At 39.6% G+C, this 23,871-nt stretch overlaps 1 protein-coding gene across 2 annotated transcripts in view; it reads right to left on the bottom strand.

The window, feature by feature from the left end:
- PRKAG3 (protein kinase AMP-activated non-catalytic subunit gamma 3) overlaps positions 1-23,871 on the bottom strand; it is a 1,357,042-nt gene that overhangs the window by 750,323 nt on the left and 582,848 nt on the right. For both annotated transcript variants that reach the window (XM_044075227.1, XM_044075226.1), the window contains exon 8: positions 883-964. In XM_044075227.1, the coding sequence (XP_043931162.1) occupies positions 883-964 (82 nt within the window). The remainder of the gene's footprint in view (positions 1-882; positions 965-23,871) is intronic.

Raw genomic sequence — 23,871 nt, forward strand, 5'->3', positions numbered from 1 at the left:
AATGAACTAACTTTATTGCAAAATTCTACCAAACAAGGTCATTTATTTTTGCTTCCAAAAAAGTGAAATGTAAGATGTGCATCCTCTTTCTTTAAATTACTGGTGTCACTAGTATGTTGGTCTGGTCATGCATTTTAGTTTTCTGTGTACTAGGCAGATTAAAAAAAACCCGTGTATTGAGGGGGGTTAAGAAAATTGTGTGAAGGGATAAATCACGTCTGAAAAAGGAACATACCTTCAAAAATAGGCATGTTGTGCTGGGGTAAATCAGGCCTGGCAATGTGCCTCCAAACTCAGGACAGTTGAGAAGTCTGAATGCAACCATTGTCATGATTCTTTACATACTATGCAAAGAACTTCCCACATCCTGAAAAATGAATTACTCATATGGGGGAGTCACACACACACATACTGTTTGAGCATGCAGATTAACAAAATCATTAACAACATTGTTTATGATTGCTGCTGAGCTACACAGTCTGTAGCCTCCATCTGGGTGTTTCCATCATCTGCTTGTCTTTTCGTGCAACGATGCATAATCATCTTCAAGTCAGTGATTACAATTTACCAGGCCTAGGAAAGGCTCTGCTGAAACAGTTTCACAAGAAATGACTAACTTTCTGAGTTGTTCTGAAATGATTTAAATGACCTGGATTAAACCAGCTTGTATAGCCCTCAGTTGTATATATTCTAATATATTGTACCAAGTAACCTTGAGGTCAGCTTACTGCATCATATCATACTATGCTGCAGAAAGGGTTCTAATCCTGAAGAGGTGATCTGTCGATATCCTACTACAACAAAATTGTGGTCTATAAATGTTTACTGAAATGTTCTACTGTTGAATATCTAACAGTTTCTGCTAAAGAACTGCTGACTTACCCACATATCTTTGCTTCTTACTGTCCCAGAGTGTTGCTGCTCTGAGACCATTGGCCACCAAAGCAAAGAATGCCTTCTTGATCTGCAAAGGAAACAGAGATAAAGAGAAAGAGACAGAGGTAAAAGAAAGAAGGGGAATCAGTATTCTTTACAGAATGGATAAGTATTCAGTAAAGTAAATGGAAAAGTTAAAAAACTGTGGCCAAATTCCAGGATTTTACTATACTTCTTATTCAGGAGCAAGAAGCTTTTTTCTGCTGTAGCAGTGGATATTACTAATTAAAACCAAATAAGTTTACTTCCATCATCATGTATTATAACTTGAACAATATCAAGTATTGGACTTAAACAGCAATATTTTCAAAGGTCTAAATTCAATAAAGAACCAGTCAATTAGCTTTAAACAAGAAAAACAGTTTGTGATCCTGAAATATATATTAATTACTGTACACTGTAATCTGAAGTTAAGCTGTAACAGATCACTTCTAATACACTGTAGAAGGAACATGTTTACTGAGCAACATGCAGCTTGACCATACTAATAATGTCTCAGTATAAGTACCACTTAAACCAGATCAGATATATTTATTTAAATTTGCTGTAACAAATCACATTGTCGATGGAACATGTTTACTGAGCAACATCCAGCTTGACTGCACTAATAATGTCTCGGTTTTTAGTACCAATTAAACCAAATCAGTAGATTTATTTATTTAATGAAATTTGTTAACTGGGGTAGAAAACTGGTCTTTTTACACAGCTTACAGGATCAGCCTGGGAGCTTAAACAGAAATAAGAAGGAAATGAGAAATTGTCATTAGGAGTGTAACTATCTAGGGAGTTAAAGAGATGCATTAGAGAGAGAGTAAAGAGTATGTCAGAAAATAGTTCTTCCTATGTACATCATATATACAGATGAAGTCCCAGGTGTTTGTTTAAAGTCTGAGTGTATTCAAACACTGGTGTACATGTGTGACTACGGGATAACAGGTGCAAGAGGCACCTTTGAAGAGGAAGTGTTTCAGATGTTCATAATTCTCACTGCTGCTGTAGCATATGGGTTGTGTCCTACCAAAGATAACCAACTGGCTCGCTTCCCAAAGCTCTAACCCTCTCCCACATAGCCTGTTTGGCTGCCTATAGGCTAAGGCCTTTTGACTGGAACTATATAAGCAGACAGAGTAAATAATATCTTCAGTACTTTTTGCTTCCTCATGCAGATGCTGCTTTGATGTTTCTCTTGAACAGCACACATAATAACATTTGAGTGTTTTTACTTGATTTCTGCATAACTGCAGTATGTCTCTTTAAGAATACTTGCTTTTCAGGAACATTGGCAGATGTGCCTTGGTTATCCTTGCTATCTTTCTAGGATTTGCTTTCCAAGCTCACAGTATCATTTTGTGACTTGGGGCTTACTCTGTGCTTATTTTTAGGAGTTTTGGTATTTTTGACAAAAAGTATATTTTAAAAGGAATACTTGTCTGTTGTGTGATTGCTTAAATATACTTCATGGTATCACATTTTATTATATTTTTATTGGGTAGTTCACATCTTTGCTTGGACACGAAATATTTTGTGTATTGCTTGTATAAACCTTGTATGGGAGATTTAAAATCTCTTTGAGGGTTTGTGTTCTGTTTGTGTGAACTAGTTGACAACTTGCCTTCTGACTGAGTCCTACCAGTATAGCTAACCAGCTATAAAGCTTCTTCCTCGGCTACAGCATGGATACCAGTCCTCCTGCTGCTCCTCCACACATACTTAAAAATAAAAAGTAGTTAAAATGTGGTAACTGGGGAGAGACAGTCAGCTAACAGACTATTGGTATGGCTGGCAGAACCTGGCTCATAATGCTGCATAGCACACCATTTGACCATGATCCAGCTCTTTTGACTCTAGAGGCAGATGCTGTACCAGTGTGGAATTATCATACATTCATTTAGTTCAGACCTTTACTAAGTAATGTCAGAGGCGACAGCTATTCTTAATGACGGGGAAGACATAGGCATCCTGAAGCATTTACTTTGCCTTGAATTTGTTTTGCTTTATCCCTTATACTAAAGAATTAATTAATTCATTTAATAGGTCTGGATTGTGTAATTCAGTCTAAACTTGTTACATTTTAGTAATACATTTTTGCAGTACCTTACGTACACCCTCCAGTAACTGTGAGGGGGGGGTTGACATTTGTCAGGTCATATAGTCTACATTATTTGGAATGATGATCAGAACTCTTGATCTTCAACATTCATTATGTAGTGATCTCTGTATATTACTTGGTTACAGTCTTCTCTGCAAGATCGGATTGTAAAAAATTTCTGCATTTAGATAAATGCCGTTTCTCTCTCTGAGAGTTAGTGCAGAGGACTAATGCTCTGACTCACTAATAAGCTGCTTTCTCTGTTAAGGGTGCAGGGTTTGAGTTTTTCCCACCTTCATTTACATACTTCATACCTTGTGTAAGTCACTTAACCAGGCAGTTCTTTGAGGCAACTGGAAATGTGGGCTAGACTCCTTAATGGTCTCCTGCAAACCTAGTAACTAACCATGAACCCATAGTTGTTTTTTGCCAGACACACCCTATTCCAGAGCTGATCTAGTTCAGGAAATGTTATGGCAGTATCATCAGCACACCATTTTGTTAAAGCAATATAGGCAGGTCATTTATTCTTCAAGAGCAGCAGGCATTGCATTTGTTGGTGAATACAAGTATATGTGAAATATACTGACAGCAGTTTGAGTGGCCGATTGAAATGTTCTGAAATATATTTTGTTTTCCTGCTTACTGGAAAAGTATTCACAACAACAAATGTAAAACAGACTCTAACAGGTGCTACTGTATTAAACACAATATAATTTAAAACCATAAAGTAATAAATAGGCTTATAAGTATTTATTAGGCTATTGATCTGTGAGGATCTTAAGAAGCCCAGCCTTTCATCTCCATGGTAGTCTTTAGCCCTTATACTTTGCATATGAATACTTTAGTGGTGGACAGAACATGGATATGTTGGGATATTTACTTGTTGCCCCTATCAATGAGAGACGTGCACTAAACTGGAGATGAATTTGCAGTTTCCCATCCATCTAGTCATCCAAATTACATTTGAAAAAAGTAGGAGAAATACTTTATTTCACGAGGTGTTGAACACGATAATGTCTGCGATACATACCTATCCCTCCAGCATGTTCTATTTATTTTGCAAAAAAGATTGAGATCCATTGAGTATTCACCCTACCATTGGACTTGCAGAAGTGTGATAGTAGTCTATTTTTACTCATCAAAGGTTCACTTCCGCAAACCTCTGTTCGTTGAACCAAAAACAGCGAATATTCGCTTAAGTGAATGTGTACTTTAGCAAATCTTTTACAAAGGGAATGGAAGTAGTTGGCCAACATTTCACCATCACAGACACCGTAGTATGTCAACCCCCCATAGGTGGGGGGCTGCACTCCACACACACACACACACACACACACACACACACACACACACACACACACACACACACACACCCTAACTATATATACTAACTCTGAGATTCCACTACAGTGGGGTAAAGGGCAAATTCCCTGATGTTGGCCAATTACTTCCATTCCCTTTGTAAAACATCAGGAAATTTGCCCTCTTCCCCACTGTAGTGAAATCTCAAATTTGGTATATATATTTAGGGGGGCTATGGGGGGCACAGCCCCCCACCTGGGTGGGTTAGACATACTGCGGAGTGTGTAATGGTCAAATGTTGGCCAACTACTTTGGTTCATAGGTTCATAGGCAGGTACTAGGCTATCTGCCCGAGGGCATTTATAAGCCTAGCCAAAGTGTGTCGGCTATCACCGCCCCATTGATTAATTAACTGATTCTCTGTCAAGCAGAGTCAATGAAGTGATCCCAGGGGTATATTTTCTGTTACCTGAATGTTTCTGTTATCTGGTTCCCTGTGTAAAACATTTGCTGATGTGAACATTCGGTTAAGTGAAGGTTCACTGTTTTCAGTTTGACAAACGGAGGTTCGCAGAAGTGAACCTCTGATAAGTAAATATAAACCTGTGTAATAGGTGTGATATGACTGGGTCTACTGAGGTTCTATATGTGAGACAGAGCACACTTCTGAGTAGAAAGGACAAGGCTGTGAGATGGTCTGCATATTTTTTTATTTTTTTGATATATATATATATATATATATTTTTTTTTTTTTTTTTTGTGTGTGATTTAGGCCCTTGACTTTTTTTAGTGAAAAAGCACTGTAGTCTCTCCAGTAGTGCCAAGTGTTTTGAAAGGTACATACTGAAAAGGACATATTCAATGATCAGCCTGATGAAAGCTGAGTACAGTGGAATGACTACATCCCCAAACCTGGATGCCATACCTTTAATAAAAGCTGTGCTATTAAAAAGGACTTCCTTACAATAATGGATATTTGGTGATCAAAGGACAGTTCGTTTTCAACATAGGTTCGCAGATTCCTAACTAAGGTTTCAACTTTCAAGAGTGCGTTGTCAATTTGACAGTCACATGAGAAGTCATAACTGCTGAATGATATGATTACACATTTCCTAGAATTTGGTTTTACATCATGATTTGGGACCAGCTATTTCTTTGGGAAGCAAGCTATTTCTTTGGCACTTTTCTGCTACTGGACTTGATCATTTGAGCTCTTGCTTTTTCAGCTATTATGCCTGTTGCTTGTCTTGGATGTGAGCTTATTAATGTATGAGAAACCTCCCATGTTATCCAATGCATGTGCCAGAGAAAATAACATATAACAGAAGTGTGAGTACTAAGCATATCAGTTGGTCATTGGGGGACCCACCTTTCTGAGTGCTTATTAGCCTCTTGCTTTTCTACTATGCTTGAGCAGCCCATACATTCACTTGTCAGATGATTATCTCAGTAAGTGTAGAAAGTTTACATTTTTTATCTAGTTTTTCTCTGTCATACAACTGTGTTCTCTCACTTTCAAAGGGGTCAAAACTAAGTATGAAGTTAGATGTGCTCTCCTAAATTCAGAGTGTGACATCACATAATCTTCAGGTGGAAGGTATACATGCCCACAAGCATGGCAGTTAGAGAATACAAAAAATTGAGTATTGTACCTTGAAAGAGTACTTGGAAAAGGGAACCCAGAAACTAGTAATTGCATAAACTGCATTTAAGGTCAACTGACGCTGGAAATGCTCACATTTCTGTTATATATTTAAGCTACATTGTTAATCATCTTGACATGCATATTATGTAAGGAAGAGAGCTCTATTAAAGGAGATAGACAATATCCAAACATAAATTATTTTGCTAAAATGACTATGCTTGATTTAAGCAGTGGTCATGTACTGCAAGGTCATAAAGCCATGAATATAACAGCCATAAATTGATTCTAAACAACATAGATACACAAACTGGTAGCACATAAGAAACACTTGCCTCATCCAGTATGTCAATTATTAATTGGAAAAACTGTAGGTCCTCCTTAAATAACAACTTATGCCATTTCCTACCCCACTGTTGGTGCTCATAATGATGGTCTTGTGGCTATGTTTTACATTTTTTTAAATATATTATTTGATTTTGGGACTATAACTTCTTTAACAAGGCTTCCCCAATTATCCAGCACCCTGTTTGTGAACTAATACATATTTTTATCCACATTCCTGTCTCTCCAGCAAGTCACTACATATAAACAAAGTAGTCACAGCACCTACTAGATGAAATAGAATGTTTTCCAATAGTATATGTGCTCCTGCCTGCAAGCTCCCATTGTCTAGTCTATGACGTTTAGCACTGTCTGTGAGAATAATGCCCATCCAGACTACAGGAAGGGGCTTCAGTTTAATTCTTCAAGCACTAGTAGAACAGTACCATATATCAGGTTCTGTCACAGTATTTGCTCTGATGAAACTATTCAACTGTAATACAGAATGATGGTAGCTCACAAAAGAAACTTCTTGTCATGTAATACAATTATTATATAATACTTGCTCTGTCCCCATTTTATACACACACACACACACACACACACACACACACACACACACACACACACACACACACACACACACGCACAAATTGAGCTAGTTCACATGCTTAGCTTTCATTTTCAGTCCTTCCCATTCTCATGGAGATACAATGGACATTTGTGTTTACCAGCTGAGCCTTTTTTACAATAATCATTGCAAAATTCAGTAATAATCTGCTTGATTATATGGTGTATGACTGATTCCAATACTTACAGTATCTGTAATTTATTGTTTTAAGTGATTTTCTCATAGAGGTTAGACTACCTCAAACACAGGAGAGGAGGTCATTTACACTGTCTTAGAGTTAATTATTTCTCAGGAATAAATAACACATTTTGCTTTGTGTTAGTGATATGGGCAGAATTCTGTTAATTTTATCTGCTTTAAGTACTTGGCTGTCATTACTATTGCTTATTTCCATAAGGGTAAGATACTTGATGATGTAAACCTTGGCTCTAGGTAATCTTATGTAAAAATGGGAAAGGGGGGCTTGATCACGATAGCTGAGGGAAACTGCCATTACTGGGCTATATATTAAAAATTACTACAGAAAATCTCACTGTTTAGAGGCGTCAATATGCATATTCTGTCTGGAGCAGAATGCAGAATTTGTGCTGTTTAAATATGATAACACAAGAAAACATGCAGTGCATCCTACAGCAAACATTGACACTGGCAGGTTGACTGCAACTCAGAATGTTGTCACTAGAAGGTTGTCAGCATCTTGTAATATCAATTAGACGCTGAGAACAGGGAGAAAGTAAGTACCGTGTTTTGATCATTTTCTCCCTCTTCTCAGAGTTTGTGTGTTTATAGGTATATGTATGTATGTGTGTGTGTGTGTGTGTGTGTGTGTGTGTGTGTATATATATATATATATATATATATATATATATATACACACACACACACACACACACACACACACACACACACACACACACACACACAGGATAATGAACGTTATCACAGCCACCATGGCAAGGCACATAAAAAATTAAAACCTTCTATGAACTCTTGAGTTCTTAAAATCGAAAATTTAATAAATGAATAACTAAGAACTGGTGTTAAAACTTAAAACTAATCGATAAGTGCTTTCAGGTACATAGTTGCACCCTTCATCAGATCTAGTAACTTCTCCTCAGTGTAAGAATTTAAAAGTCTGCATCAAGTAATGACAGTTCAGTGTTTCATTCTCCGCCCTCTCAGGGCAGGTTGGAGAGGAAGACATGAGTTAAGACCAGGAGGTGTGTCCTCCTGTAAGTTGCCAATCCAATGCATCTCAGCTGTTTCTGTTCTTAAATAGATATCACCACCCCTTGGATCTGCTAATACAACTTGTAACACTGAAAAGAGAAAATTATGACCACCATTTAGAACAATATGTTTCATTAGAGGATTCTTTATATCTCTCAAGCGTATGTCATTTGTGTGCTTAGAAATCCTTTCTTTCAGCTGCCTATTTGTTTTACCAATGGTCTTTGTAAGCCCCTCTTGGAGTACACTGACATCATTTGGGGAGTCAATGACTGTGTGAAGTTTGCAGTCATCAGCAAACTTAGTCAGCCACAGTCTCTTTGTTTTGGTCTGAACTTCTGAAAAGTAAATACCAAACAAAAACGGGCCCAGTACTGATGCTTGTGGAACCCCACTGGTGACAGGTCTGCCAGTTGAGGTGGAATCACCCACTTTGATAGCATGTGTACAGTTAATGAGCCAATTTGTGATCCACCTAACAACAAAGGGGTTGACATTTATGTGGGTGAGTTTGTCAATAATGCCTGATTGGGGGATTGTGTCAAAGGCCTTTGCCATGTCCAAATATGCTGTATGTACAGATTTGCCCTCATCTGTGGCCCTGGTCATATTTTCAAAGATGTCTAGGTTTAACAGGCATGATCAACCCTTTACAAAGACAAACTGGGTTGAATCAAGGGTTTGGAGGTCACTTATATCCTTATTTATGAGGTCTATGGCCTTACAGATAAGGCTGGTAAGGCTTATGGGTCTATAATTCCCCGGATCTGTTGCTAAGCCACCCTTGTGAAGGGGGATAACAGTCACAGTTTTCCATTCAGCTGCGACAAATCCAGTATTCAGGCTGTGGTTAAATAGGGTGCCTAAGGGGTTTGCTAATTCCTGTTTTAGTTTGTTTAGAATGCTGGGTTGCCATCAGGACCCATAGAGGCTGTGTTTTTTGCCTTAAACAGAGCTTTGAAGACCTGTTCTTTAGATATATAGGGCAGGGGAGCTGTTGAAGGTATGGTTTGTGATATGTTTGGAAGGGATAAAGAGGAGAAATTTTCACCAAACCTGTCCACTAGTAGGTTAGCAATTTCTACAGGATCAGACATGCTTCTGGAGCATTTCTCCCCGGGCCTCCGCTGTGGAACCTAGTCAGACTTTCCCGGTCAACAAATGTTAAATAAAAATAAAATAAATAAAAAAATCAGTGTGTGTGATATCATTTGTCACTAATTTAGCACACGTCTGGGTCCAACCTTTTAGGTAATGGATGTAGTTGAAGAAAGCCTTATAGTTATCCTTAGCTGTGTTTGCTAATTTTTTCTCGAAGTTGCCCTTAGAGGATTTTATAAGCTGTCTTATTTGTTTATTTAGGCTTAGGAGGGTGCTTTTCCAGTGCTGGGACCTCCCTTTGGTATTTTTAGATAAATGCTTCTTCCTCTTGTTGTATAGTTTATTTATGTGAGATGTCCACCAGGGTGGCTTGCTTTTGGTCCTATCTAGCACAGCTGAGTCTATACATTTGTGTAAGTGTTGGGACAGTTGGTACAATCAGATTATACTTTAGTATAACTGCCAAGACCATCTGTGGGGACTGGGGCTTGGAAATTATTTATGCCAACCCCTAGGAGGATATAGTCAGCTTTGGTGAAGTTTTTTTAATCTGACTTCACATCTGATGGGTTCTGAAGTTATTACTACTTCAAAAGTGACTGACTTATAATCAGATTTTACTAATAAGGGTCCTACACTTACAGTAGCACAACGGTTTGTTTTGTTGGTGATAACCAGGTTAAGTATATTTGAATCCCTTGTAGGATTTTGTTCAATTTGTTCCAGGGCATTTGAGTTAACAAAGTCAAGGAACGTTTGTGCAAGTAAGTTAGGGCTCATATATGTTTCCCAGTTGATGGTAGAATAGTTAAAATCTCCCATGAAAAAGAGTGTTAGGTTGTATTTTGATTAATTCAAGTAAAGCCAAATAAGCCACATGAGCATCTTGGTTCATGGCGGCGGGACCTGTAACTAGTGATGACTTGAAGGGGGCTTTTACCCATGGTAATCTAAACTTGGAGTAGTTTAATAGAGTTATCTTGTCTAACCAGTTTGGAGGTATATTTTCCTTTGATGTAGCTAGATACTCCTCCACCTTTGGTTCTCACACTTTCATTTTGTGGTCTGAAGGTGTGGAAGGCATTGTAGCCTTGCAAGGCTAGGGTACTCTCTGTGGCCATGAACCAGGTTTCTGTGACTGCACAAACACCTACATCATCCAAGGAAAGGAGTGCTTCCAGAGAGTGCAGCTTTTCATTTAAACTCCTAGCATTCAGCAGCATAACCCTTATTTCGTTTGTGCTGAATATTTTCACGTGGAAAGTTTTGTTTGAGATCTTGCCTAAAAAAGGCACTATTGGCCAGGCAAGAGATGTAGCCAGCAGCTGAAAGCCCAGAGGTGCCAGGTGCAGACAATCTCTGGCAAAGGAGCGAGGTCTATCAACCGTGTCATCCCAGGCTGACAGAAACTGGATCCCCTTTAATGACACCAAAAACTGTCAATTATTAAAGTCAATCATTTTTGTTTATATTGTGGCATCATTCTAGGTTAGGGCAAAATGTTGGGCAAGACTAGGGACATACCTACCTGGGACACATGTTCAGAGAGCTCTCTCTTCATATAGTCCAGTGAGGTACATCTCAAGTCATTCACACCAACATGAACTATGAGTGAGTCATAAGAGTACTTGTTGAGTGACTTGCGTGCACATGTGACCTTTCGAATCCTGGCACCAGACAGACAGACAGCTGATCATTACTTTCTTCTTATCCAGCCTGGTGAGCATGATGTCAGTGTGTCGCACTACAGAATCTAAAGTAACAAGAAAACTAGGTCTGGGTGTGTTGTGCCTAAAGGGCTAGTTGGTGAGACACTGAAGTTTCTATGTGTCTTGAGTGATGTGGGTGTTTTGTCAGGTGTAGCAACATTCAGCTTAGGAGATCTCTGGTGCTTAGGTAAATGTTTGGAAAGTACCTCCACGTATGACGATCCATGTGTTGAGTTCAAGCTTTGTTTGTGATGTGTGTGCTTTGTGCATGAGTTGTGGTGTGTGAGCTGACACCCTCTTCAATGTTACTGTTTAGTGGATGAGAGAGCAGGGATTCCATCTTCTTGATATAGATACATCACTCGCACTCCATACTAGAGTGATTTAGTAGTAGAGGGTTGTCTGTGTACATGAGGCAGTTGCTTCACTGCCTCAGGAGACCCTAAGTGCTACAGCTACAAGATATGCATTTTTTTTATCCCAGCAAAGAGCACAGGAGATAACAACCTGACTTCTGTGGGTCACAGCTTGTTTGACGGCCATGGTTTATGAGTATTATGCACAACATGCCAGCCAGTATAACAGCTAGAAAGGAAAGTACTTAAGCATCACCTAAGCAATTGTTGGGCTGAGTCAAAGGATCCTTTGGTGTATAAATGTCATTGATCCCTGTATGATAAGGGACTGTGCTGTTGGATGTCACCAAACCAAGAAAAATGAGCAGCTCTTGCCCCCCCCCCCCCCCCGCCCCAGACTTCTTTATAAGATTCTGATAAAAGATGTATCAGATATGGATGGGAAACTATTCTGGAGTCTTGGATAATAAGAGTTTCTTGAACTCTCCCCACCCCTTGCAGATGAGAGTGTTTGTCAGTGTGAAAGAGATGATGAATTTATGTTTTGGATTTTCTACATTGATTGTAAACACTCAAATGAAATAAAGATAAAGAAGATATTAGTGGTATGTCATGTTAGGTCATTCATACTTTCATAGGTTCATACACACTGTGTATATTATAGGTCTAAAGGTCCCTAAGGAATACAATGTCTTCTATGCTAAATCAATATTTCATTTAGTACATTAAATTACCCAGCTGTCCACGTTATATTTCTTAAACTCAAATGTTATCCTCTATTGTCTACAGGTTGTTGTTGTTGTTAATAAATGAAAAAAAATGGCCCCACTGACCTCAAAACTGTCAATAGAAATCCCATTTGAGATCTCAGAACAAACAATGAGGATGCCATTGCACCAATTAGACCACCAGTTCAGTTACAGATGGTGAAAAAGCATTATCCAAGTTAAGATTAATTTACTAGAACAGTTTTCCAATCAAAGTGAGTCAGCATTCCAGACCAAGTTCAGAGTCTCTCACAAGGAATATATATCTGCTCCAGAGATACAGGTTTGAATGTAACAAATATATATACAAATATGTAGATTCATTTGAGATTACATAGGAGGTTACTAGGTTAATGGCTCTAGAGCCTTTTTAAGCCTAGACATTCATGCACCAATTTTCCCAATTATCTGTTAGCACAGGCTAAAATGACTTTCAGGTTGTTATCACCCCAGATGGGACTCAAACCCGCAATTCTTGGCTTACAAAAACAATCCCTTATCTAATAAGCCATTGAGGCCTGTTTATATCAATGGCCTCATTACTTATTATATGGCATATTGTTTGTTATTGATCTCTTTTCTCTTTGTAGTTTTGCAACCTTAATTTTCTTATTAATTTTGTGTATATGTGTATATGTATGTATGTATGTAGCCATATATATATATAGATATATATATATATATATATATATATATATATATATATATATATAGGTTCATAGGTTCATAGGTTCATACTAGGCTATCTGCCCGAGGGCATTTACAAGCCTAGCCCATTGTTTTGTGGCTTACGCCACCCCTTTAGTATGGGGAACTATACCCATTATTTTGCTGTGCCTCTGTCGAGCAGTGACACTGAGGTAATCCCTGGGGTATATCTGCGATCTCCCATCCATTGGTCAAGATTTCTCTTGAACAAGGCCAGCGAGGTGCTCTGCCTCACATGTACGGGATTCTGTTCCACAGCATAGGGAGTCTTTGGGTGATGAATCTATCCCTCCAGCACGTCCTATTAATAGCCGTGTCGAGGTTTAAGTCTCCGCCCTTGTGGCTCTGATGGATCTAGATTTTTGAGGTGAAGCATATTCATCAAATCTGGGTTTGACATGGCCTTGTATGTTAGGCAAAGGTCACCTCTGAGCAAGCGGTGGCGACTGAATAGAGCTGGAGTTCTTTCAGTCGGGCAGCATAGGATAGATTTTGAGACCCTTTATCCTTTTGGTGAGGAACTTTTGTGGCCTCTCCAGCTGCTGCAAGTGTCGGGTCAGATACATTCCAAATGGGGCATTGTACTCAATCATTGGTCTGATGAGTGATGAGTAAAGGAGACTATAACCTCCCTTGATCTAGATGAGAATCCCTTCATGATAAGGTGGGCAATGTAGAAGGTCTTCCTAACTACTTTAGCTACATGGGTGTCGAATGACAGACTACTATCAACCTGGGTCCCCAGGTCCCTGATAACTTCTTCTGTGCTCAGTGGATTGCCTCCTATTTGGTAGCTAGGGGTAACCTTGTTTTCCCGAAGGGTATGACTATGCATTTTTTGGCATTTAACTTTAGGCCGTGGCTCTGGCACCAGTTATCCGTTTCTGTGAGACCCTTCTGAAGGATATCTGTGTCAGATGTGTTTTCTACTATGGCCCAGTTTGCAGTCATCTGCAAACTTTGTCAGCCATAACCCTCCTGTGTTTGCTTGTACTTCAGAAAAGTAGATGCCAAACAAGAGTGGGCCCAGGACTGAGCCCTGTGGGACACCACTTGTGACAGGCTTTGAGTCTGACATGGCGCCAGCAACTCTGACCCTGTGGGTTCTGTCACTCAGCCAGTTTGCAACCCATCTTGTGATGTATGGGTTAACATTTAAGCTGATGAGTTTTTCAATGATACCCGAGTGGGGTATTGTATCGAAGGCCTTAGCCAGATCGAGGTAGGCTGTATGGACTGCCTTTCCCTCATCAATGGCTTTGGTGACTGTTTGAAAAAGTCAACCAAGTTTAAAAGGCATGATCTGCCTTTGACAAAGCCAAACTGGGTTGGATCCAAAGTCTGCAAATTCCCAATGTCTTTATTTATGAGGTCCATTATGATCCTCTCCATGGCTTTGCAGATAAGGCTTGTCAAGCTAATGGGCGGTAATTACCAGGGTCGGTGGAGGCACCGCCTTTGTGAAGTGGGACCACAGTTGCAGTGCGCCACTCCTGGGTGCGTATCCAGTGGTAAGATTTTGTTTAATCCGCTGTCCTAGCCGTGGGTTTAAGTCCTCATTGAGTTAAGTGGAGCACACAGCCGGGGACACCATCAGGTCCCATGGATGCTGTGTTTTTTGCTTTGGAGAGAGCAGTTCTCACTTGGGCGCTGGAGATGTTTGGGGGGCTGCAATCATTTGGTATAGATATCTCTCCTTTTGGGGGGGAGGGGGGTGAGAAGTTTGCACTGAACCTGTCAGCCAGTATGTTGGCAATGTCTGTAGGATCAGTAATCTTCACATCATTTTGAACTAGTTCTGAGCATATCTGGGAGTTTCCTCCTAGGTTTCTAACATAGCTAAAGAAGGCCTTATGATTGTCTTTTGAGTCTTTAGCTATTTTTCTCTCGAAATTTGCTTTGGATGATATATGGATTCGCTTTATAATCCCGAAATCCTGAAATACTAAATCTCAGAATTTCGAGACCATAAAGCCGAAAGCTCTAAATACCAAAATCCCAAAAGCACGAATTTTGAAATTGCGAATCCTACACTAACCAGACACCACACACATACACAAACATACACCTTCCCCCCACACACAAACACACAAACCCCACACACACACCCTACTTAGGATCGCACTACAGAGACAAACATACGAAAACACCACCACACACCTACATTCCTCTTGCATGCAAACATCAGAGTCACAACACACTGACACACACTAAAGCCCCTAACCAACACCCTTAAACATACATACTTACTTGAACTTCCATTCAAACATTACAACACCAGAAGTGCTACTTCAACATCTCAGAATGTCGGGATTTTGAAATTCGCGCTTTTGGGGTTTCGGTATTTAGAACTTTCAGCTTTATGATCTCTGGATTCTGAAATTCGGTATTTCAGAATTTCGAGATTATAAAGTGTTCATATATATATATATATATATATATATATATATATATATATATATATATACACATACACACACACACACACACACATACATATAAAGTATATAAAATAATCACTGCTGCAGACTATCAGAGTAGTGATTATTATCCATAAAAGATTAAAATCCAAAATGCTGACATAAACTTGCATGCTGAGATACTGTTTTTTTTGTAGGAGGGCAATCCCACTGCTCCCCATCCCTCCACTCCTCTGCTACTTAAATATCTCAACTCCACGTCCACACAATAGCTGGGAAAGGGCACAATCCCCATCACAACTATTGCAGCAGTCTCATACCAGCACTGTTGGTCAACTGATCTGATGACCAAACAGCAGAGACAGAAAAGTTGTAAACAAAATGAACATTAAAAAAAAAAAAAAAAAAAATATATATATATATATATATATATATATATATATATATATATATATATGTATATGTATATGTATATACACACACACACACATGCATATATACAGAGAGAGAGAGACAGGAGAGGAACACACACCCACACCCATAACCCCCCCCCCCCCACACACACACACACACACACACACACAAACACATATCCAGAGAGCCTAATATCAGAATTAGATAATTTGCAAGCCAAGAAACTGTCATTGTTTGCAGAAAGAGAAACAGAAATGCATGAATACATGCAGAGATTAAACTTCTGGAATAAAGGTTTAAAATTCTAAAAACCCAGAGTTTATTTTGTATTTAATAAAGGGGTAGGGGAAATTACAGTTTATTCATTCATTAATTCATTCATTCACCAATATCCACTTTATCCTGTTAGGATCATAGGTTCATAGGTTGATACTAGGCTATCTGCCCTAGAGCATTTATAAGCCTAGCCAGAGTGTGTTTGGCTTTCGCCACCCTTTTAGATTAGTTGACTGTGCCTCTGTATAGTAGGTCACAGAATATAGCCCTTTTGAGGTTAGTTTACTGTGCCTCTGTCTAGTAGGGACACAGAAGAGATCCCAGGGGTTAACCTACGATCTCCCATCCGCTCGTCAAGATTTCTCTTGAAGAGGTTCGTTGAGGGACTCTGCCTAACATGGATTGGGATTTTGTTCCAGAGTGAGGGGAGCCTCTGGGATATGAATCTGTTCTTCCAGCATGTCCTATTTATTTCTGTGCTGAGGTTTAAGTCCCTGGAGCGTGTAGCTCTAAGGGATTTGGATTTCCTGAGGTGGAGCATGTCCATTAATTCTGAGTTGGACATGGCTTTATACGTCAGGCACAGATCGCCTCTGAGTAGGTGGTAAGCAACTGAGTAAAGCTGGAGTTTCTTTAGCCTAACTGCGTAGGGCATGTGTTTGAGTCCCTTGATCCTCTTGGTGAGGTACTTTTGGGGTCTTTCCAGTTGCTGCAGGTGTCGGGTAAGGTACATCCCAAATGGGGCATTGTATTCAATTATGGGCCTGATGAGTGATGAGTAGAGGGGCACAATGACCTCTCTTGATCTAGATGTGAACCCTTTTGTGATAAGGTGGGCTATATAGAAGGTCTTTCTAACCACTTTGGCAACGTGATTGTCAAAGGAGAGATTGCTATCTACTTGGGTCCCCAAATCCCTAATTACTTCTACCGTACTTAATGGATTACCACCTAGCTGGTAATTTGTGGGCACTTTGTTTTTCCCAAAGGGGATGACTATGCACTTTTTGGCATTTAGCTTTAGGCTATGGCTCTGGCACCAGTTATCCATCTCTGTGAGACCCCTTTGGAAGATGCTTGTGTCAGTCGGCGAGTCGATTATGGCACCCAGTTTGCAGTCATCTGCGAACTTGGTCAGCCATAGTCCTCCCATGTTAGCCTGTACCTCAGAGAAATATATACCGAACAAGAGAGGTCCCAGGACTGAGCCTTGTGGGACGCCACTTGTAACTGGTTTAGACTCTGACATGGCACCTGCAATTCTGACCATGTGGGTTCTATCCCTACGCCAGTTTGCAACCCATCTTGTGACATAGGGGTTGATATTTAAGCTGGTGAGCTTATTTATGATGCCCGAGTGGGGTATTGTGTCGAAGGCTTTTGCGAGATCCAGGTAGGCTGTGTGGACTACCTTCCCTTCATCTATGGCCTTGGTGACTGTTTCAAAGAAGTTGACCAGGTTCAAGAGGCAAGATCTGCCTTTAACAAAGCTGAATTGGGTAGGATCCAGTGTTTGGAGGTTCCCAATGTCTTTGAGTTTCATGATGATACGCTCCATAGCTTTGCAGACCAGGCTAGTCAGGCTTATAGGGTGATAGTTTCCGGGGTCCGTTGTGGCACCACCTTTGTCGACTGGGACCACTGTTACTGTACGCCATTCCTTGGGTACATATCCTGTAGTAAGGCTGAGATTGAACAGTGACTTTATGTGAGGGTTCAGTTCTTCTTGGAGTTTGTGTAAGACGCAGCCCGGGACACCGTCCGGTCCCATTGATGCTGTGTTTTTTGCTTTGGAGAGGGCAGCTCTCACCTGTGCATCTGTGATGTCAGGGAGGCTACACTCTGTTGGGATAGACATTTGCTCTTTTGGGGGGGAAGGGGGGGAGAAGTTTGCACTGAACCTATTTGCCAGGATGTTGGCAATGTCTGTGGGTTCAGTGTATTTTTTGTCATTTTGAACTAACTCAGAGCATATCTGGGAGTTGCCACCCAGGTTCCTGACATAACTAAAGAAGGCCTTGTGATTATCTTTAGCATCTTGTGCAATTTTTCTTTCGAAGCTGGCCTTAGATGATTTTATGAGGGATCATAGTTTCTTGCTAGTACTGATCAGAGATGCCTTCCCTTTTTGGGATATTGTTCTATCATGTAGTAGCTTCCTCCTTCTGTTGTATAGCTTATTTATGGCTGGGGTCCACCAGACAGGTCTCCTGCCTTTGGCGGAATGAGTCTTGGTTTTATTTGGGATAGCACGATCCATGCATTCCTGTAGGTGTCCATAGAAAGCATTTGTAAAGGATTCTGTGGTTTGGGCCATATTTTCCACTGGCCCAGGGGCTTTGAAGGATTCTACCTTGGTTTTGAGAAGTGTGAAGTTTGCTTTTGAGAAGTTCTTCACTGTGGTTTCCTTGGCTGGGGGTGGGGATGGGATATGGATGTCCAGTGAGATTAATTTATGGTCAGAGCTTACCAATGAGGGGTATACCTCTAGTATGGAACATAGAGTCCCCATGTTGGTGATGATCAGGTCCAATATGTTTTCCCCTCTTGTGGGAGTGGTGACCAGTTGTTCCATAACATTTGAGTTTATAAATTCTAGGAACCATTGGGCATGGGTGTTGGGGCTTGAGTAGTGCTCTAGTCTATGTTTGGGTAGTTGAAGTCACCCAATATAATGGTATTTGGAGAGACCTTCATATTCTCCAGTGTTCTCAGGAAAGCTGAGTGGGGTTCTTGAGTTTGGGAGGGTGGTCTGAGAAGGCTACAAACTGAAAGGTAGTTTTTCCCACTGTTAGTTGCACATGGATGGTCTCCGATGCTTCATGCAGTGCCACTAACCTGGAGGTGTGGGTATCTTTGATGACTATGGATACTCCCCCTCCTTTTGTGGTTCGGTCCGAGTTTTGTGGCCGAAAAGCATGGTATGAGGTATAACTTGGTAGTGCTGGGGTGCTCTCGGGAGCCTTGAACCAGGTTTCTGTTACTGCAAAGATATCGATATTCTCCATACTGAGGAGAGCCTCGAGTGCGTGCATCTTGAGGTTTAGACTTCTGGCATTGAGCAGCATTACCCTTAGTTTCTTTTTCTTTGTGTTGTCTATGAAGGTGGGTTTGTCTTTTGAGCCTTGCCTAAAAAAGGCACAATGGGGGTGGCAAGAGCCTTAGCCAGTATTCAAAAGTGCAGGGGTGACAGGTGCAAGCCGTCGCTAGCGAAACAACGTGGCTTGTCGAGCATGTCATACCAGGCTGACAGACACTGGATCCCCTTTGAATGACACCAATACTTTAGCCAATTGTTAAAATTGATCATTTTGTCTTTATAATGTGGTATCATTATTGGTGAGGGTAAGATGCTACTCAAGGTCAGGGTCATAACGGCCTGGGCTACATGATCAGAGAGCTCCTCTATGTCTCTTTTCATGTAGTCCAGGGAGGTACGTCTCAGGTCATTCACACCAGCATGGACAATGACGGAGTCATATTTGTACTTGCTTTGGAGTGACCGGAGTGCTTGTGTTATGTGGCACTCAGCACCTATCTCTGTAAGTTATGGGTGCAAGATGAGAACCAGGCCTGGTTAGGACACTGGTCCATCAGAAATACATGCACATACTGACTCACATATCCCATGCATAACTGTGGGCAGTTCAGGGAATCATCACTTTACCTATTGCTAAGTATTTGGGAGCATTCCACATAAATTCAAGTATTCAAAGGAAGGTCATACAGACATGGAAAAGAAGCTACCCCCCAGCCAGGAACCCAGCCTGAGAACCAAGAGCTATGAGTTAGAAATACTAACAATTACACCTGAGCTCTACTGTCTATGCACAGGCAGAATGAACTTTAAGAATATGTATTTTCATATGGTAATGCAAACACAGAGCTTGATATTGTGGATCTTAGAAGTATAGTGTCTGTCTGAACTAACTATAGCATGGAGCAAAAGTTTAGCATTTTTGAAACAGCTTCATTGAACTGTATGGTGAGACAAAAATGCTGTTCTAAGATAATGAAAACTGATAATGATTTCAAGATATTTAAAAATAGCAGTTCTAATGGCAGTATGAGTTCTAGTGGTGAAGACAAATGAAGCTGAGATTATTCATGATTATATATCAATGTACCAGAGTATCAGACACAGAGACACTGATGTGAAATGGTTTGAGAATGTGCTTAAACATAAGCTAAATCTGAAAAATACTGATGGGGAGACACCAAAAACTGCCTAAAGTGTTTATAACAGGCATCAACGTATTGCAACACTAACTAAACACTTGGTCAGTGACAGAGCCTCTGGCCTTAGGTGAAATGGCACCCTAGACGAAGGACTCTATGGCACCCTCCACACCTCTGACCCCCTGTTCCCCTTGCACTTCACCCAGTACCCCCCCTCCCTGGTTTCCTCTTTTCCTAGTTTCCCCACACTGGAGGAAATAATGAAATCAGGCTAGGTATCTGGGAACTGCCAGGCTCCCAGAAATCACGGAGGATCCAAATGCTCTGATGTATAAATTAGAGATTTGTTAATAAACGTTTTCACCTAGTGAGGGCCTGAACAAAAATCATAATTAAGTTCAGTGTTACTCTTCAGCTTTGTTTTTTTCCTGCATCCTTTCAGCACACCATAACTAATCAAACCTCCACTGTAATAACTGGAGGACATAACTAAATTAAAGCTGGAGTCTGGGGGCTGGTAGACACCCAGAAGCCATTAGGTTATAAATGATCTGAGGTGCATTTTTGAGTTTTCTTTCAACCTTTTGATCCAGTGATAGAATGATAAAAGGAAAGAAATTCCATCATTTTTCCTTCATGATTAAATTAATTTTATCCGAGGCTTAATGTTCAAAGCTGTTAAAATAGTAGTTTACAATAAATTAAGAAGATAGATGCTTCCAATGATGCATAAAATCATATCTTGAAATAATACCTGTATCCATACTCCCTCAGAAAAAGAGGAGTCACTGTCTGTATATCCCTCTAGTGTTAGACTAGGATGACAGTGAAGGCACAGATTGCCAAAATCAATATATTTAAGTTGCTGCTATCATGCATATATACAGCAAGCCTTCAAACCCCTACCTCGAAAAGACAGTCACCATTACCCCTTTGCTATCTGACTAGGATGAAATTAAACAAATAGAACTTAAAAAATGCTATCCTGTTGCTGTCAGACATATAAATAGCAAATCTTCTTACCCTTCTCTAAACGATAGCCACCTGTATTATGTGTCTGATGTTTGATCACAAGGAAAAAATAATAATCAGAGCACTGTTTTCAACTTTCTACACCTAGAAAGTATACTGCTCCTACATAAACAATAGCAAACTTCTGTGCACACTAATGAACTTTGTGAGAAAAATTAAAGAAATAATGATCCCGGTGTCCTCAGCCCCAACTGACACCATAGTAGCCTGTATGCACCTCTGAAGTATGGGATGAAATTTTAAGAAATAATGACATAATTTCCCAACCCCCCACACAATATACAGTGAGATTTGGTGCACATCTCTGAACAGGGCCAATTTTACACTAGGTGGGGTTCAGGGCAGAGGCTACTACTAAGCCTGCATCAGAAGCTCTGTGGATTTTGATACTCTGTGATGTATTTTATGCCATGTTTTTGGACAGTTAACTTCTTAACTCTTTTATTAATGCTATTAAGAAGCATTGCATAAATTATATACATGCCTGGTAAAATGTGTTCCCACAGGTAAAATCAGTGGTATATTTTATTTGTATAACACACACACACACACACACACACACACACACACACACACACACACACACACACACACACTATAGATCTGGCTTGTCAGGGGCAATGATTTTTCACCACATATACTGACACCACACCTATCAAGCCAGGTATATCATAAGATACACACACACACACACACACACACACACACACACACACACACACACACACACACACACACACACACACACACTGCATGCTTATCTAGAGCCAAAGCAGAGAAATGTCAGTTCACCTACAGCTTGTCTTTGGGGTGGTGGAGGAAAGCTGAGGACATACATCCCACATAGAGACATAGAGAACATGTAGACTCCATACACAAGAAACTATAGCCAAAAATTCAACCAGACTTCAGCAGTGTGACAAGACAACACAAGTCACTGTACCACTGTGTCAATGAACAGTTGTTTTCAGATATCCTGCTCCTGCCAGACAACCAAAGACAGACACTTATCTTGTGCATTGCTAATGTTTGTGATAGAACTTTTAAAAAATTATGGACGACTTACACCATATGAGGTATTTACCTTAAAGGCACAACGTACAGGGTTTGAGTCTCATATGATATAATTGGTTAGACTTAAAAGGGTCAACAAGGGCAGATAGCCTAGTACTAACTAACCCATGAAACTTACCTATGAAACAATGTGTGTTCGTGTGTGTTGGGGCGGGGCTGTGCATTTAAGAGTAACAAGTTGTCCATAATTTTTTTTTACTTTACATACAACCATAAACCTTAGCAGTAGTAGTTTTACACTGATTTTAGTAAATGCAGTACATTTTGTGAAATTACATCTATCACACCAGATCAGTTGCTATTTAGCAGTGATCAGACAGCCACAGCAGCAGGGTTAAGTCATTTTTATCCACAGGCAGACTGTGTACTCATAAATTACAGGTACTTTACTCACAGCAACTGGTTGCACCTCAGATTTGCATTGGATCACTGGCTACTGTTTAAAAGTGATCAATTAAAAGCAGGGGTAAGGCACTTTTATCCACAGACAACCTCATTACCCATTAATTATAGCCACTTTTTCTGACTGTGGCTGGTCTGCAATATTCATAGTGATCAGGGCAATGAAACATAAAGCTGAAACAAAGCCAAATATAGAAATCTCAGTTTATCAAAGAACTAAACTGTATGAACACTGCCTGAAGGCTGAAAAAATGTGAGCTCTACAAATTCTAACTATTCCTTCAGTAGGTAATGTTAAAATCAGAGTTACTTTTAAGTAACTGGAAAATTATTCTTGGTAATAAACTGCCAAGTATATTTTTATTGATAATAAAGGAGTTAAAGTTAAGCAGCTCCTTAAGACAGGGTCTACAAAAAAAGATATCCAGTTAACAAACCTAAAGAAACTTATGCATGTGATAGTTGCTCAATGTGTAGGATTTTAAGCACCTGGTTATTTTAACTGGTAAGTTACTACTGTTAGATATTTTATATTGCAACCTGTTCATCTTGTGGAAGTTCTACGGGAGAAGAAGTATAGGAAGTGTTTGTCTAGAATATATGAGTGTATGCATGCATAAAGATCAACAAGAATAGTGCACTTTATAAGCACACTGTTTCATTGTTTTAAATTGTCTTTGACATCTTAGACCAAGTAATTATAGATAACAGAAATGGTGATTTTAACTGTTTTCTGTTAAAAAGGAGAATTCCAGTGGCAACTTAGATTGCAGGCTGATAGGAGAACAGGTCTAATTAAAATAGCAGTCTTAACTAGTAAACAAAATTAAAACCTTTAACATAAGATTGATGATTTCACATTACAAGGATTCTTATTTTCAATTGTAAATTTTTACAATTAATATAGTTAAAATGTACCATTTTTACTGCATATTGTTATAATTAATATACCTAAGCAACCAGTTTTTGATTCTAAGCATTATATTATTTATAATAATGATTTAAAATAAATGTAGGGTATACGTATACATTCATTCATTCATTCATTCATTCATTTATTTATTTATTTATTCATTTTGGTAACTAGATAGCAACAAAGGATTTGAAATGGTCTGATAAAATCTTGATATTAATTTAATTATTTTAATATTATTGGCTTTATGCAGTTGCAACCACAACCAAAACTACTACCATCATCAACCCAACAAATTAATATAAAATATAATGCATGTGGATATTCTAACAGAAAATATTTAATCACAAAGTAAGCACTTTT

The sequence above is a fragment of the Protopterus annectens genome, chromosome 6.part0, assembly GCF_019279795.1.
Source record: "Protopterus annectens isolate FY-2018-M chromosome 6.part0, PAN1.0, whole genome shotgun sequence".
Taxonomy (NCBI): Eukaryota; Metazoa; Chordata; order Ceratodontiformes; family Protopteridae; genus Protopterus; species Protopterus annectens.